General features: G+C 40.4%; 1 protein-coding gene across 1 annotated transcript in view; it reads right to left on the bottom strand.

The window, feature by feature from the left end:
• atrn (attractin) overlaps nt 1-17,028 on the bottom strand; it is a 134,611-nt gene that overhangs the window by 58,181 nt on the left and 59,402 nt on the right. The window contains 1 exon segment of the mRNA XM_038728005.1: nt 12,440-12,501. Within this exon segment, the coding sequence (XP_038583933.1) occupies nt 12,440-12,501 (62 nt within the window).

Here is a 17,028-nt window from a genome sequence, read left to right as displayed (position 1 = left end):
TTTGTCTACTATTAGCTTCACTGATTATTGAAATGGGGTAGAAAATACAGTAATAGAAACACGTGTCAGTAACGGTAACCTCTTCCAGTAAAATTCGTTTTAAACTATATTTAATATATTTTTCCCCTTGAAAAAAGTTCGCTAACAAATGCATGATGCCGACAACTACAGCTGGGATTCATTAGCTGGAAAACACCGTGGGGCCACTGCATAAGCCTGAATTAGTGCAATTTTAAATTTTATACCAACACCGTGAAAAATTAATATTTTACACAGGTTTTTCTAAGGATATGTCTTAGTGTATTTTTTTTCTAAAACAGCACTGCCCCTTGGCAGCGAGCGGCTGCTACTGTATCACTCCATAGATTGATGCAGATGTGTTTTTTGCTGGTAGATCATGAACTTCCTACTTAAAGCTGGATATCTTTATTATCAGAATTTTATTGGCTAAACAAAGTGCCAGTAATTGGTACAATTGCCTCGGCCTACCCATGAAATAAGCTTCCTTATAGCACAGGCTCTCGTTGGCTATTGTAGGCTGTGAAAGGGACATGTGAGCTGCTATTGGGTCAAATCAGGTGTCAGTCAGGTCAGAGTTTAGCAGCTAATTTGAATACAAGATATCGCATTTGTCGCATCTAAATAGGAGTTAACGGTTATAATTGCATACCATCCACATATGCCGACAAATATGAAACGATGCAGCAGCAGTCCCTGGGGATTTATTGATACAATAATGTGTTTTGGACCAATTTTATTTTACTGGATTGGATCATCGGGACCTTTGACAATGTAACAAGACCATTTTTGTTGAAATCTAATCGATCGGTGGATTAAGTTACTATGAGGCTTCATAGGTGAGTCGCGTCAATTTTGATTGTACTGGTTGATCTGACAGAGGTGCTGATGGTAACCGCTGTGGTGATTGTATCTTGAAATGGTTTGCATTGGTCGGATTTTAGCTTTCAAACAGTGTATCATATGAGTATGAGCTTAACATAGCAGTTGTGGGCACATAACGAGAGTTGTCATCAGGACGTGTTACCACCAGGAATGTTACCACACCTTTTAGATTTACTAAAGGTTTGCATGAGTAAAAACGTGTGCAAACTTGATATCACCAGCAAATTAACACGTAAGCTCATCTATTAACAGCGTGCACGGATAATGACGTCTTACAAAAGTGCAAGAGAGCACCTGTTGTTCATTTAGTACTTTTGCCTTAATGAGTATGCAATGTGGGACGTTTCATTGTTATTGTGCAAAGTAGTGGGAGGGTAACATGCAAATACATTTATTTACTAGACGCAATGTGATCTAACAAGCTTACAAGCAATTTCATGTGAGTGCAACAGCATCTGTATTTAATACGTTTGAAAGGAAGGTGCAAACCTCCGAGTGTAAAATTCATCCAGCCAGAGGGAACGATCACTGTTCACAGTGAGCCGTAATAGCGACAGAGGGAATAGGGTGTACAGGGCCAGGGACAGGAGATTGCGGAGCGACCGGGCACGGTGCGGACGGTCGGTGATTGTTTCCTCTGGCTGGATGAAGCACGAGCTGCTGGCATTTCCTCGCGTCTGGGTCATTCCAGCATACTGTAACTGTTTCTGCTGGGGTTTCCCAAAGCAGTTTTTCCAGGTGTGCTATGGCAGGATGGGCAGGTACAGACGATTTCCACATACTTGGTTTGTTTCATTCACTGCGTCCCAAGTTTTTTTACGTAGTGGCTGCTTTCCCTCCCGACTCTCCATGGCGGAAACCATTATAACACGAAAAACCCTCATTTACACACTGCCGCCTCTATTGTGTTTGCTCCTGTTGTCATCTATGAAATAATTCTTAGTAAATCACTCAAAAACAGGTACTAAAATTGCACGTGCAATATTTTAGAATGCACATGCAATTTAGTACTCTTTATTTGGGATGTTAGTAAATCCGGCCCTTAGTCAAGTCATGAATAGCAAGTCTTTTGTCTGTGAGTCTGACTCCCACCTCTGGTGTTTGAAAGAAATCATATGCAAACTGTGTGTATGTACATATGAGAAAGCCGCTAGGTTTCCATTCAAACATTTACTTTTACATTTTAATATTATGAAAATACTAATATAGGCAGCAACTTGTGATCCCTTATTATGGAGAAACGCATACTGTATGTCAATGAGTGGTGAACAGTTCCAACAAAGACGGATTTTCTCTAAACAATTCTTTGGATGTGATGTATTCAGAGTGAAAAAGAATATGTGGGTGGGTTTTAACTACAAGAGAGATTTAAATCAAATCAGATTTGATTGGATTGCTCAAAAGTGGGCATTGCTTAGTGAATACAGAGATGTGGTGCTTTAAAAAGGACTGCTGGCCTCCACCCACATCTCCCTCATCTGCATTGTTAAATCAGGTGGAGGACGACGAGGAACAAATGAATAAATTAGACTGCAACCACATTGTCGGGAGAAGAAAGCAAAGTTTTTGCCGAAATCCGAACACACACACACACACACACACACACACACCTCTGACATTGCTTTGCTGGTTATGACCCACTGTGTCTTTAATAAAGGCCTACTTACTGATCAAACATTTGAATAACAGATGTTTTCTTCCCCCTTTTTCCTATTCTGTTAATCCTATGACCCATTGGAGGGGTACGGCCCTCCATGTTGGGAAATGTGGTTCAATATATAAAACTGTTAAAAATTATAAAGGTGAGAAGTTCCTAACACAATTTCCTAGAGCCTAAGGTATCGTGTTGTGTCAAACCAAAAGTCCAAATCTTGAATTTTTTATTTTTTTCCCCCCCAAGTAATTCACAACGGTAAAACACTGAGAAAAGCTGCCAATTCTCACACCGGAAAAGCTGAAAAATTTAACTATTTAGGTCATTTTGAAAAACATATTTCAAGTTATTCTGTTGACATAAGCTTTTGCTTGTAGAAAAAAAAATCCCAATGTAAAGTGATCAATGTTTTGCTTTCATAGCATACATTTGATCCTACCACTGGCCAGTCAAACATTTTCAGATCCTATACATACTGCCTTTAAACGATCATTACAAATGACTTTCTGTGAATCAAATAATTGTTTCCCAATAGTCAGCTAAAGAGAATGAAACATTTCAAAAGTTTGAACAACATTTGCTTGACAGATTGATGAAATCACAGCTATGGTTTAAGTTTTTGTGCTGCAGAGTCCTCCACACTCTGTCTTGCTGTCAATCACCCATCACCCATCCTGTCACTGCTGCTGGTGACGCTGATGCAGGCTGACATTTGTGTACAAACAAAAACGTGTGAGAGGAAACGGCGAGCCCGCATGCTCTACACCGCATATCACAGTTGGGGTCAATGTCACTTTCTTTCCAACCAATCATAGTGATGGATCTCTAGACAGAAAAGCTCTCTGCTCGATAATGAAGCCACTGAAAACAAATACCATGGGGAAATAATTGGGAATGATCTGTCATTAGTAAACGGGTTGCAATTTAAACTGACATTTGGAATTGATTGTATTGAGCCGACCCCCACACATGTACTCACGCAGGCTGCAGACTCAAGCTTTAAAGATACAGCAGAGAAAAAGAGCCAGCAGGTGTGTATGTGTGAAGGACAATCACGCAGCTTAGAGGACACAGCACCACTGAGTGGCCAGCTGCTTTCTATGTTTGAATGAGTATTTTCTGAGCATGCATGTGTGTCCGTGTGTGTTTAAGTGTGTACAAATGTCTGAGTGTGTGCATTTGAGAGAACGCCTGTGCCATCTCTAAATCTGCAGATGTGTTTAAGAGGCTGAATAGTGAGCTGATAACAACAACAGAATTATTTATGTTCTGTTGCTGGCCACTTCCAGCTGCCAAAATATGCATGAGTGGCCGCTAAGTTGCCCTCAGAGCCTGGGACCAACACAGACAGCCCCAAACTGTGAGTGTGTGTGTGTGTGAACATAAAAGATTGACCATCCACTCCCAATTATTTCTTTCAGTCTTCATGAATATAACAATAAACCAACAGTAGTGTGGTATGTGTATTATCTTTAAATGGGTGCTTCTCTGAACCCTCAAAAACAAAAATCAAGATAAGTATAGCACTTCAATCAACACTGCCCAGTGCAGAAGCTGCAACTGGCAAACATCTAATCATGAATAAATTATTTAACTGGAGTGCTATCCTCCTCCAAAATTTTAAGATCGGTTCTCGAAGGACCATTACCTGCTGGACCAACAGAAAAGTCAGTTTCTGTGCTGGTACAGCCAAATACCAAAGAAATTGGAACTTGTGAAAATAGTTCCTATGACAAAAGTTCACAGTGAGGGCTGTGGATTATGCAAAGTGACTGAGACATTGTTTCTGGGAAGACATGCTGCTGTTAAGTTTTCAAAATATATTTTTCTGAAACACACAAGAAAAAAATCCTTTTTACCACTATTGTAGTAGGGTGGAGACACAAGTATCAGAAGCAAAAAATCCCACAAAACTAGGCCAAATAAAACCAAAACTAGAGCTAAGTTTTTTGTGGTTTGACAGTTGGATGGGGAATTAACCCTTTAAAATGTAATGCCTATGCTGCTGAATTAAAAATCCAGTTCTTCTAGTGATCTGAAATAATTAACTAGCTCAAATTTTGTCAGTTCATGTTCATGTTTCCATGGTTAAGTTGAATAAGGAAAACCCTTTAGCCTATTTTTAAGGTTTAAGGTTTTACAAGTTACAGGCACAGCTGTTTTAGATATTAACTGTTCCTTGTCTACACAATGTGTCTGTTCCAATTTTAAGCATGCCACTATCAAGCCCTTATCAAAGAAAACCAACCAAAATCTCGCTTTGCCCATCAACAATAGGCCGATGTCTAAACTCCCACTTCTGTCAAAAAATATAAAGAAGGTTGTATTCAACCAACTCACTGCAGCGCAGGAGCGACACAATGTTTATTATAGATTTGAGTCAAGGTTTCGTAAACAGAACTCTACTGAAACTGCTCTTCTGAGGGTGTCCAACGACATTCTAGTCTCCATGACTGGGTGGGCATATCAGGCTCAGCACTAGACTAGTTTTCATCATCCTATCTCACTGACATAAGTTTCACCGTCTCTATTGGAGATTTTGAGTCCTATTCCCTTCCACAGTATTGTGGTGTCCCTCAGAGCTCGGTTCTGGGGCCTGTTATTCTCTCTATACATCTGCTGCTGTTGGGACAGATTCAATATTGCACATAATTTATTTGCAGATGATATTCAACTCCACTTCTCATTCCAATCCACTGAGGCATTCAGATTATCTATGCTCCTTGACTCTCTAAACAGTACTATGGTCTGGACAGTTTTTTTTAAAACCGTGCAATGTTGATAAGAAGGTGGTTCTGGTCTGGTATGATTATTAGTATCCAGCCTCGTTCCTCTTCTGCCCACTCTAACATGCATAATTTAGGGGTAATATCTGTTGAGTCCTCATCGTTCGACACCCATAAGCAGCTGACCAGATCTGTAGTTTGAACTGCTAAAGCAGAGATGCTTGAACACACCTTTATATTATCTTGCATCGACTAATGTAACGCACTATTCTCCTCACTTGGCATGTTTGCCCTTGATCATCTGAAAACAATAAAGAATGCTGCCGCAAGATTACTCCACGTCAAACAGACTGTCTCAAATAATCCCTACACCAAGATCTCTTTGCTGGCTCATTGTTGCATGTATGATCCACTGCACGGTCAGTTTTTATTGTGTAGTTTATTTTTCCACTTTTTCTTCATGTGGCTTGGGTGGTCACTTCATCTTCTATGATTTTAATGTGAATCGCAGCTGGAATGCGCCACAGCTATGCCAGGTGGAATCAAGATGCGACTGTCTGTGACTGAGCAAAGATCCGGCGGTGCAAAGCAAAGGTTCGACTGCAGCAGCCTCAGCACAATGGTTTAAAGGCCCTGTTTAAAGGAGGGGAAGCAAAGGTTGAGAGTAGGAGAGTGACGTACATGGCTAGCATGCTGACTCAAGAGACCTGGGAGTGACGACACACTAATCACCTCTCTGCCTTAACGAGGTAAATTGTTCAGAACAAGGTCAGTAAATGGAAAAACATTGCTGCCCACTTTCTGCTGCTGCATGCTGATGGTGGCTGGGTGGTGATGTTGGTACTCTGGGTCTGATAGTGATTAGGAACCATTGTGGGATAGACTTTAATGATGGTGCTTAGACACTTCAAAACTCAGACATAAGCAGGAAAATATGCACAAATCCGTAAAGAACGTGTCACCTATTGACACCAGAACGGTACCACACTCAAGACTGAAGCTTCCGTCAGAAAGAAATCTGATGTACCTTTGAGTCCTCGTCCATCTCTCAGGAGAATTTAAGCCTCCTTGATAGCAGTAGAGTGATTCATTCATATCATTAAACCCCCGCCACCCACACATTCAGCCAGACTTGGCCCAGGGCGGGCAGCCTGCTGGTACTCCTTCATGTAATGCCTCCGCCCCAACCGAATCACATCGCCTCTCTGTTCAAACAGCTGGCAAGCAATATAAATCACTAATCTTTTTAAATACACAACCGTGATAACATGCTGCAAAGTAATGTGAATTATAATTTTTAAATGCGTTTTAAATTTTAATAATTTATATGAAAGAGGATGACATTTTTCAAGGGTGTTGAGTCTCCTTTGTGCTTGTTCACATGAGCTCTGTGCAGGTCTATGGGTCATTACTGCTGCACAGTTATGTTATCAGCGAAAAAGACTCATTGTATTTGAGGCTGGAATTAGTTTAGATTTCTTATTTTTAACAAATCCCATGAAATGACCAAATCCAACAATGCATTTGTCTGTCTCTTAATACTTTCCAACTTCCCTACCCACTCTGTGGCACTCAAGTCCTGTGGTTCCTACTGAAGACCTACTGAAAATTTGTCACAATGTATAGTTTCATTAAAAAAAAAAAGTAATTTCCCAAAACAGATGGGGACTGTAGTTTCTAGAAAACGTTACTGGGGGAAAAATGCAACAGTGCATTTGTAGAGGACTATTTTCAGTTGCATATTCATGCACATTTGGTGCCCTAGGCAGTATCTATGGCAGCAGGACAGTGTATGTGGGACTGAGTCAAAAATAATCTACTGTATCCACTTTTGTTACGAATGAACATGTCACACAGTGAACATTAGTGTGTGGCTCAATAATGTGTTTTTATGGTAATAGTTTTTAGACAGCAATGGAGGTCTAAGGCAAAGAGGAATAAGATATCAGGCTTTCGATACACAGAAAATACTTGTTAGGATACATTTATTGCTGAATTAGGTCTTTTCATGTGATTTGTTGACAATAAAAATAATGTAGAGTAGGCATGGGCCAGTTATTTGTTTCTAGGTATTCTGAGGAATGAAAGAGGTCTCAAACCACAACATTTTTCATGCTGTTGCTGCGGTATCAGCTGTTTTTTTATTTCTCAAAGACAGAAAATGCAGAAATCCTGCAGGTTGTATGCAACGTAGAGAACAACGCAACCCCTTTGTGTAGGATGGCCGAAGGAACATTTTCCCCCGAGGCAATAAGACAAATAGGATATCCCATCTACAGGAGCACTACCTGTCACTCTTCCCTCAACAGACGGGTGTGTGAGAGACACTTGCGCTCACTCTCTCTCCCCTTGTGTGTGTATATGTGCATCAACACTGAATAATAATTTATTTTATAGCGTTATGTGATATTATTCTGCATAGCAGTAGTAAATGTTGCCGCTTGAAAATACAATATTTTATGATGATGGAGTATCACCTGACTCATCCTTTCATTGGTGGCCATGCGCATTTCAGCAGGTAGTGTGTCCATGTTTTGTACTAAGGGCATTGCTGCTATCAAAGCAAGGTCGGGTCCAGTCAACCACTCTATATATTGATAGGTGAACATGACCGGCCTACATAACATCTATTTTGTCAGTCATCAAAAACAAGACATTTAATCACAATTTACAAAATTAACAGTGTCTTGAAAAGCTCCAGTAAGTGGAAGTTTAAGCCAGGGTCAGTTGATTTCACGGTCCCTGGCAAATTTACTCAGCTGTAGCCAAGTAACAGTCCTTTTGTGAGCTGTTAAATCAATTTGTAAACATGCTCAGCCATTGCTAACTTGCACCACAAAAGGTAAGCTCAGTGGAATGGTTAGTCCTGATAAAGTGTGTTTGTATAATATTAGACACACACACACACTTAAGGTGAACTTTGAGAATGCATTGTTGCATAGAAAGGACTGAATTTTCTTACAGTGTAGTCGCTCCTTAAAAGTATTTCTTCACGGTAAGTATGGAGACAAGGGATTACTACATCGTCATATAACTCTTTCAACATACATATGAGAGTACTGCATTAAAATAGACTTGAATCAGAACCTTTTCTTTAAAAGTATGAAGAAACGCACAGTATTTTTGACTAGTGACACTTGTGCACAACGCTGCCAGCATGAGGGCTTCTTTTTCCACTGAGACTACCCATGTACTAAAAAAATGTACTGGATAAGTGCCTACCAGAAAGCACAAGTTATTTTAATATTAGCTGTTAACAGCACAGTTGCGGCAGTGAGGTACACTCTCATGGGAAGCAACATTTTCTTGTACATCAGGCATCAGTGCCACACTGACTATTAGAAGGTTATGTCAAATATTTTAAGTAGTAAACACCACAGCAGGCCAACGTACGGTCAGTGTTCTAGAGCAATAGTTCAGAAACTCTTTCTTTCGTTACTTTGATGTATCCATCAAAAATAAAAATAAACACAGGTCCCACAATAAAGAACAGGGATAACGTAAGACAAGTTGAATGCTGTCTTAAAAACCTGACAGTTTATCATCGTTTCTTGACCTTGTTTTTGCAGGATTATAGTATACATCATGTCTCTGTTTTGTCATCACTGTATGTAATTCTATAAAACTCACTGCTGCACTGAAATATGAACACTGTAGGACATTGAAGTCTCCTTATGTAACTTTGTTAATTATGTATTCAACTACCATTAATTCTCCAAGACACACAGATGTAACCTCTGTAGGTTAAGTTCCACTTTCATATGCACCCCTGCTGAACACTAGCTTCCTAAACAAAATCAACTCTTCAGAAAACATGAACAAACTTTTACATTGAAAGGAGTCCATAAGTAGTTGGGTGAGAGAGAAATGTAGGCTAGATGATGTATAAAGTCAGACTTGAAATATAGCCACAACTATTTCCATGACAAATATGTCCCAGCGCACAATGTTTAAAAAAGTTGCATTTCACGATAGCTCTTTTAGCTTCCTCCATCCAGCAGTTTGGACTTACGTAGCCAAGAAATTTGTCATTCAGGTCACCATTACTTCAAAGGGTGCTTGCTTTAGCAGTAGCCAAGTTTTCAATTAAAATCATGACAGCTTGAGTGAAAAAAAATCCATTGCATTTCCAAAAATGTTTTGGAAATTTCACATTCTCCAGGGCTTTTCCAGGCCTGGAAGAAAACATTAAATTTGCACAACTAGAGAGAACATTCAATTTGTAAAACATTCATGAAAATGTTGGGACTCTGAAAGCCCCTGCCTCTGCTTGGGGGGGGAGGGGGAATGTAAATTCACTTTTTAAAAGTCATGATTCAACATAAAGAGTCTAAGGTGATAAGCTGCTGGACAGTTGGCTATGTGAATGCATCTTATTGTTGTTAACGCTGATGTTTAATGCATCGTTTTGTGGCTGGAGAATGCTAGTGGGGGTATCTTTGCTGGCGCTGCAGATAACGGGATGGCACCACCTTCATCTGTCCCCACGGGGAACATGGCACAGAGAGAGAAAGAACTGAGAGAGAGAGAGAGAAAGAGTGAGATTAAGACAGAGAAAGTCAGAGTGAGGAAGAGCAAACAATTTCCACGTTAATTAGCATCCCTCTCCTCCCCCGCAACACAAACAATGCGGTGCCCAAAGAACCAGAAGCAAACAGGGACAACGCTGCAAGCTCGCTAACTTCAGGTCTCTACTCATCTGTGCTGAATCAGTGGAAGGCAGCACACACATCAAGACTGAGCTGTGGGATTAAGAGCAAGTCAGAGAGAGTGGTGGGAGGCTGGGAGGAAAGAAAATTTGAAGGGGGAGTGAGGAAGAGAGTGGAAGGAACAAGGGATATAGATGGAGAGAGGGAAGCAAGGGACAGAAGAGAGGGGGCAGAGGGAGAAACAACAGAGGGGGAGACGGAGAGCTAGAGATAAAAGGAGAGCATGAGGGAGAGGGAATGAGGATGCGAGAGGAGCAGGGATAGAGGCAAAGCAAAGGATGGAATTAGAGTAGAGAGAAAGAAGAAGGGAGAGTCTAAAAAAGATGAGTTGGGATAGAAAAGGAGAGGAAGCAGAGATGACAGAGGATATGAAATAGGAGATGGTGACCCAGTGATTAAAAAAAAAGAAGGAAAAGGAAAGGGTGAAGGAGGGAAGGTGATAAAAAATATGGAGAAGGTAAAGAGAAAGATGAGCAAGCAACACAGGGAGGAAAGAGAGCAGGGTTGTTATGTTTATGGATTGCTGCGATGCTTGCTTCCTGCAACCAGCAGGAGCAGGTTGCCTGCTTCGAATGCTGACATACAAATATTCAAATGCTGACACGGGTGTATAAACATACAAGCATCATGAGCGAGTAACTGCAGGGTCGGCATTTGTATTCAAAGCGAGTGAGGTGTATAACAGCACTATAGCTTTTAAAGCTGAATAATGTCCAAAATAAACCTCAGTGTGGAAGGTGATTTATTCAGTCGATGCTGAAACTGTTATTGAACATCACTGTATTGGCAAAGGGCTGTTTACAAAAAATGAGAGAATCTTTAGAATCAGCCTTATCAAATTGCTCCTCCTGTACATGGGTGTTGGATCAATAAAAGCAGCATGACTTGGAACAGCCAGCAATTTTTTCAGGACATTGGGGAGAGCGCACAACATGAAAAAGTCCTACTATTCTCCCCCTGGGTTGTAGGCACACACAAACACACTTACAGGACACATGGGAAAATAAAAACACACATTCAGTCAAGCATGCATGGAAAACACTTGTCGACCCAATTTTTGGTCCCTCTCATTTTTAAAATCGATAACACATTACAGCAGTTCCTGAAGAGGGAAGCGGGACCAGAGATTCATCCCAGCTCAGCGCATTGCCAGCAAAACCAGTGTCTCCATCAATTAAAGCAGCATGCTGCTCTGCCAAGAACCACTGACAAATTTATTTTAAATTCTCATCACAATCCATAGGTTTCTTAAGATACCACAAATTGTATGTCAGGGCTAATCATGGGGAAATGTGTGACAAGTAATGCGCAAGAAAACAAATATATTTTCATCTCCTTTCCATCACATGGAATCGTGGGTTTGAATGCATGACTCACTGTTGAACAAGCAGATACCATTACTGTTGGGTGTGGTTACAGGTACCACAAAACACTTCTGACCACATCCAAGCACGTCATTCAGAGGTGCTAAGAAATTTAAGAGGAAAGCCAAGAATACTTCTTATCAGACAGAATGTTTTTTTTTTTATGCCTACAATTTCTGTAGATGGCAACAACAGTTAAGTTTAGGCATCTGAAACTTTGACAAACCTGAGATTAACAATTATTTCTATAAATAACTTTTGTAAGGTGAAAAGGGATTACTACACATTGTACACACTCTTATTATACTGTTTATTTTACTTACCTTCTCTGTTAAAATATATTTTCATATAGGTTAACCATATAACGGCTGTAAACTATTTTATGTGTGAAGTGACTGCTCTATTCTTTTATTTTGCAAAGCACTCTGAGCTTGTGTATGAAAAGGTGCCAGCACATAAATTAATGAATTACTACTACTACACAGATTTATGGTGTAATTTAGGTTATTTTAGCTCATTATTTTGTAGGATGATCATATTGCTCAGCATCTGCACTGTGTAAATCTAGCAGGCTTTATTGCACCAACATATTAACCATGGCAACCTTATTTTGCTTTTCACGGTATACCAGGTTTGTGTGTCTTACAGCTCGATTTCTCTGCTCTTTAGAGGCCGAATGCAAAGAAATTTTCAAGGGATACTGGGCTGTTAACACATTTGTATTTCAGAGCAGTTAGATTTTTGGTAGAACTCCGTTTTGCCCGTTTACTCGGTGGACCATTAGAGACGCCATTAGGTAAGCATCTATGCTTATGTGTGCATGGTGTGGATGAAGAAAAGAGGAGAGTTGCATGTGTGTGCATTTGCCTGTGTGCTGACAGCTAACCAGCTCCTTTAAACCAGTGATGTGCGGGGCTTCTTCATAGCAATGGCTGGTGCGACAGGCACAGCAGAGCAGGTGTGGTGATCCATCTCTCTCTCTCTCACACACACACGTCAAAGGAGACTCCAGCCACTTTAACACCAACACATCTGTGGCTTGGAGTCAGCGAACTGACAGAATTGAAGAGAAGAGCTGCTCACCTGAAGAATGTGACAAAAAACTGCACCAGATCCATGAAGTTACTGTGCTGGGAGAAGGCAATCTACAAAAGAGATGACAGACAGTATCAGAAATCGGCTTTAATAAAGGGATTTAAAAAACAAAAAGGCCATGGTTATACAGTCAAACATGCAAGCTTTAGAATAGTCAACCTTTTAGATCTGACAAAAAGGCACACAAATGAGTGGGGGAGATAATACTGCCTCTGCTCACAAAGGCAGACAGTGTGTGTAATATAATGTGTAGATTTGTATCTATACTTGTTATGTATAATGTTTTTTGTAGTGCGTATATTTCTAGTAGTTGAATCACAGTTTCAGGATATCCCATCGTTTTTCCTTCCTTACTGGGAAGTTCCCAGTCTGTCCGCTTATCTGTGTTCCAGACTGCATGCCTGTCAACGGCAGCAGCCAGGCCTCTCGGCTGCCCACAGCCTGAGCAAAAAAAATAAAAACTCATTCCTGCACATGTGGGCAGACATATTCACTATGTAATCATCACAAGAGCAATTGTACTAACGACATCCTGTCTTAATCAAGGTTGCCAGGGGTAACATTGCCAGTGTCATACCAACTCCCAACCACCTCCTCCTCCATTGCATTTATGCATATAACCCCCCCCCCGAAAATGCCTCTCAGCGAACACTGCTGCAGCAACACAACACTGCCTCTCTCTGGGAACATCAGGGTGCTGCACCTCCTGCCCGCAAGCCAAATTCCCCTCACACATCTTTTCTCGGAGTTGACACCTTGGACCAGAACTTATCACCGCTCCTGCTTATTATTCTTCAGCAAAGCAGGGATTTGCATACAATTCCAGTGAAAAAAAAAGGAGCAGGAGGAAGAAGAATAAAAAAAAGACAAAAGCCGGAAAACCCAGCAGTGTGCATGTCAGATTAGTCTATGAATACTTAATATGTGATCAAGAATTACAATATATGCATAGAAAAACCTGGGTGGATGGATCAGAATGTGTATAAATCTACAGTGACTTTACACATGAACACGACAGAGCCAAAGGCACTGGCCTCTATGGTGAGATGACGGGGTGTGTGTGGGTTTTGTGAACGGCCCGGGGTCTAATTTACTTGTATAGTCAGCACCATCTGGCTCGCTAATGTGTTGCTGTTGATTACTGTTGAGCGCTGAATCCTCAGTGTGATAATTTTCCTCCAGACAGACGAAAACTGAAGAGAAGTTCAGGGTGCCAAATACACCCGGAGAAAACTTTTAAAAATACGTCAGCAGTGTGGTTGAGTGGTTAATTCCCTGGGTATGGCCCTAATGCTGCCAAGATCAAGTGTTTTATGTCAATCAGGGCACAAATAAGTCATTAATTACTGTGAGCATTCAAAGTAATGAATCTCTACCAAAACAAATTATTACTTTCATTATATTCCTCATAGAAAATCCTCACATTTGAGAGGCTGGAGCCAACAAGTGCATGTTATTTTGTTTAGTAAATTCCTAAATGACTCAGTGATTATCAAAATAGTGAAACTAATCAATTAATCTACTTACCGCTTTAGCACTATTCTAAATTGGGGGGCACAGAAAATATGGCAGTGGCAGAGTGAAGATAAAAAAATGTGTGACATGACGTTCTTACTCACTTTTTGACATTACAATCTAAAATACAGCTCCGTTTTCCAGATTCATCCTCGGTGCTTCTCTAAAGTAAGCAGGATTTAAAAAAAAAAAAAAACCTTCACAAAAGTAGTGCAGAGCAATTTCTGGAAGTTTCTAAGAAGCCAATCAGGGACTTGCAATTAAAAGAAAAATCGTTTGGAGGGAAATATTTTCCTTCTTGTGCTCATGAATGTAAATGGGAGGTAAAAAGGATTAAAGAAAAACGACCGAAAACTGTATGAAACTGAGTGGCAGGAATTCTTTTAAGAGCAAAGCTTAGAATTATCAAAGAAAGCATGTCAGCTGGTGTACTGAAACCCGGCTCGCTTTGTGACAACGCCTTAAAAAAAAGCCATCTAATGCTTTAGATGATTGAAGATACATAATGCTCGCTTCTAATGACGCAATACCAATGAACAATGCTAACTTCCACAACACAAAAAGCAATGATCAGAGATTCAGCATGAAGTCACTACTGCCTAACTTCATTTTAAAAAGTACAAGGAGGCTGTCTCACTGAGACGATGTGCGATAACTGTTATTGTAGCAGCTAATCTCAAGTGTCAAGCATATGTGGTGCTTTGTCACGAAGAGGCAGGCTGGCGGTGGCGACAGGAGGCCCGGGTGACGCTCTCGTTATGTGCCCAGCAGAGGGTGACTCTTTAGGGGCCGCAAAAGGATCTCGCAGCAGGGCCTGTCAGCCTGCCGCCGGGCATTAAGACTAGAAATATTCTGTCTTTAATGACTTCTGACAGCCACTTGAACTATATTAAGAGTTTTGAGGGAACGTGGCGTTATCAGCGCGTGAGAGGGCTGCTCAACTGGTTCCACAAAAAAAAGGAAAGGACAGAAAGAAACAAAATTTTAAACATGGTGGAGGTGGAATGTGTGTGCAAGATACTTTTATGCATGTGGGTGAATATACACGTTCCCAGTTGGTCATGTGCCGGAGAATACTCCATTAAAAGAACATTCATAGACATTTTCAGATTCATAGGCATAGACTGAATAGTATCAGCTAGGACGGATTGCTTAAGACTTTGTACATATATCTACGATTTCCAGATGATGTATGACTTTTCCTGTAGGTACCAAGAGGTTCACATTTTTGTTTTAGGGAAATGCCCTGACAACTATAGAAGGGACAGCTATTTGTGGCCCCTTCATGAGGAACTGTAATAACTTCATCTAGTGGCATCATCAGGTAAAAACTTCCATCTGTCCAGTACTTTGGTTTATGACCAAATATCTGTAAAACTAATGATGAAAACTAATTTGAAAGCTAATGATTCCCATCAGCCCCAGCTGGACTTTGGGTTTAGTGCTAATTAGCAAATGAAACTAACATGGTGAATAAAGAGGTAAAAATATACTTTCTGATCATTAACATGTAAGCATACAGATGTTAGCATTTGGCTCAAAGCAGTGCTGTCAAAGTACAGCTTCACAGAGCAGGTTTTAAAATCCATATCAATAACAATTTTTCTTGTTTAAAATGTGTCAGGAGTTTTGTCTAACGATGGATCTAACATAAGGCCTAACAGTGGAACACTGCGGACAGCATTTTGTGTTTACATTTTGATCACATTTAAGGGATTTATTTGATTACTTTTAAATTTGTTTATTTGCATTTTATGTTTTTGGCACGATTTTTATAAATTTTCTATTTTATTAATATGCATAGTATCTTTAAATTTAAATGTTACGTTTGTAAATGTCTTTTAAATGTTTTAATTTGCACAAAACTAAATTTGTTTAATAAGTACCTGGCTGACTTTAGATTGCACTGTTGCAAGCTGGCAAAACGACTGAGTTTCTTTTTCCTAAACTCTCTGTGATCAGTATCAAGACACACCCATCAGGCAACCATGCATGGCTTAGATAAACACTACACGAGTCCACACAGATACGCAAAGAGGCCGTGCCAGCTGATAGCTACAGCTGCTGCTACTCCACAGCGGGGTATTAAATTGAAGGCTGTTCTAATCTCTACCATATCATGACATGTTCACTAAGGCACGGAACAGGAGATCACAGCTCTTTAATGTAATTAGTCTGGGATTTGTGTTTCATTACAAACATCATTAAATTCAGATCTATTCTTCATCAGGAAAGAGGGAAAAAAAAGGGGGGAAAAGAGAGGTGGGAGAACTCCTCGCTTACTAATCTCAGTGTAATTGATTTTGCTTTGATGATCCAAGCTGCTCAGCGGTGATGAAGTCATCACAGAATTCATTTTGACCATTGTAAAAAGATCTCATTTTTGGTAGGTCATAATGATTATATCAAAAAGTTTCTTTCCTGCAATCTATCATATGTGCTTTTCAAAAGGTTTTGTACATTTTATCCGATACACGTTAGTTGGAAATATTATATATATTCCATGAATTGGAGCTAAACTTTTCAGTTATGGCACTAAAATAATATGTGCTGCTGTTTTAATGCAACTGATTGGGTGGTGAATGCAACAAGTGGAGTCAATGCAAACCGACAAAAACAAACTCCTGCATATGGAATGCACACTGCTCTAATGCTACTTCCGAACCACGTGAAAGCAAACAGAAGCAACTGTGAGGTGGTGTGTCAGAGAGTGAGCAAGAGAAAGAGAGCGAGCGCTCTGTATAGCTGCACACTAAAGCCGGGAGAGAGAGGGCTTAGCTTGCACACAGCCCACTCTGAATGCAGCATGTGTTTCAACTTAACATTCCACTTTGCCCTTGCTCTTTCTCGACTGCTGTTTATGAACCGTTTTCCAACACACCGATCATTGCCTGCCAACACTGGAGGACCAACCGCCTACGATTGAACACACACACACACACCTCATTGCCACACTGCAGTAGACCACTTGATGGCAAGAAAAGTAAGAAAAGGCAACAAAACAAAAACGAAGGGTTGTTAAGAAGAAATGGTAAAAAAATATTTTGAGACGAGGAGCAGTG

The sequence above is a fragment of the Micropterus salmoides genome, unplaced genomic scaffold (assembly GCF_014851395.1).
Source record: "Micropterus salmoides isolate LMB-PRFRI ecotype aquatic unplaced genomic scaffold, ASM1485139v1 Ms_hic_scaffold_19, whole genome shotgun sequence".
Lineage (NCBI taxonomy): Eukaryota > Metazoa > Chordata > Actinopteri > Centrarchiformes > Centrarchidae > Micropterus > Micropterus salmoides.
Note: the sequence above shows the minus strand (reverse complement) of the source record. Positions and strands in the feature narration are given on the sequence as shown.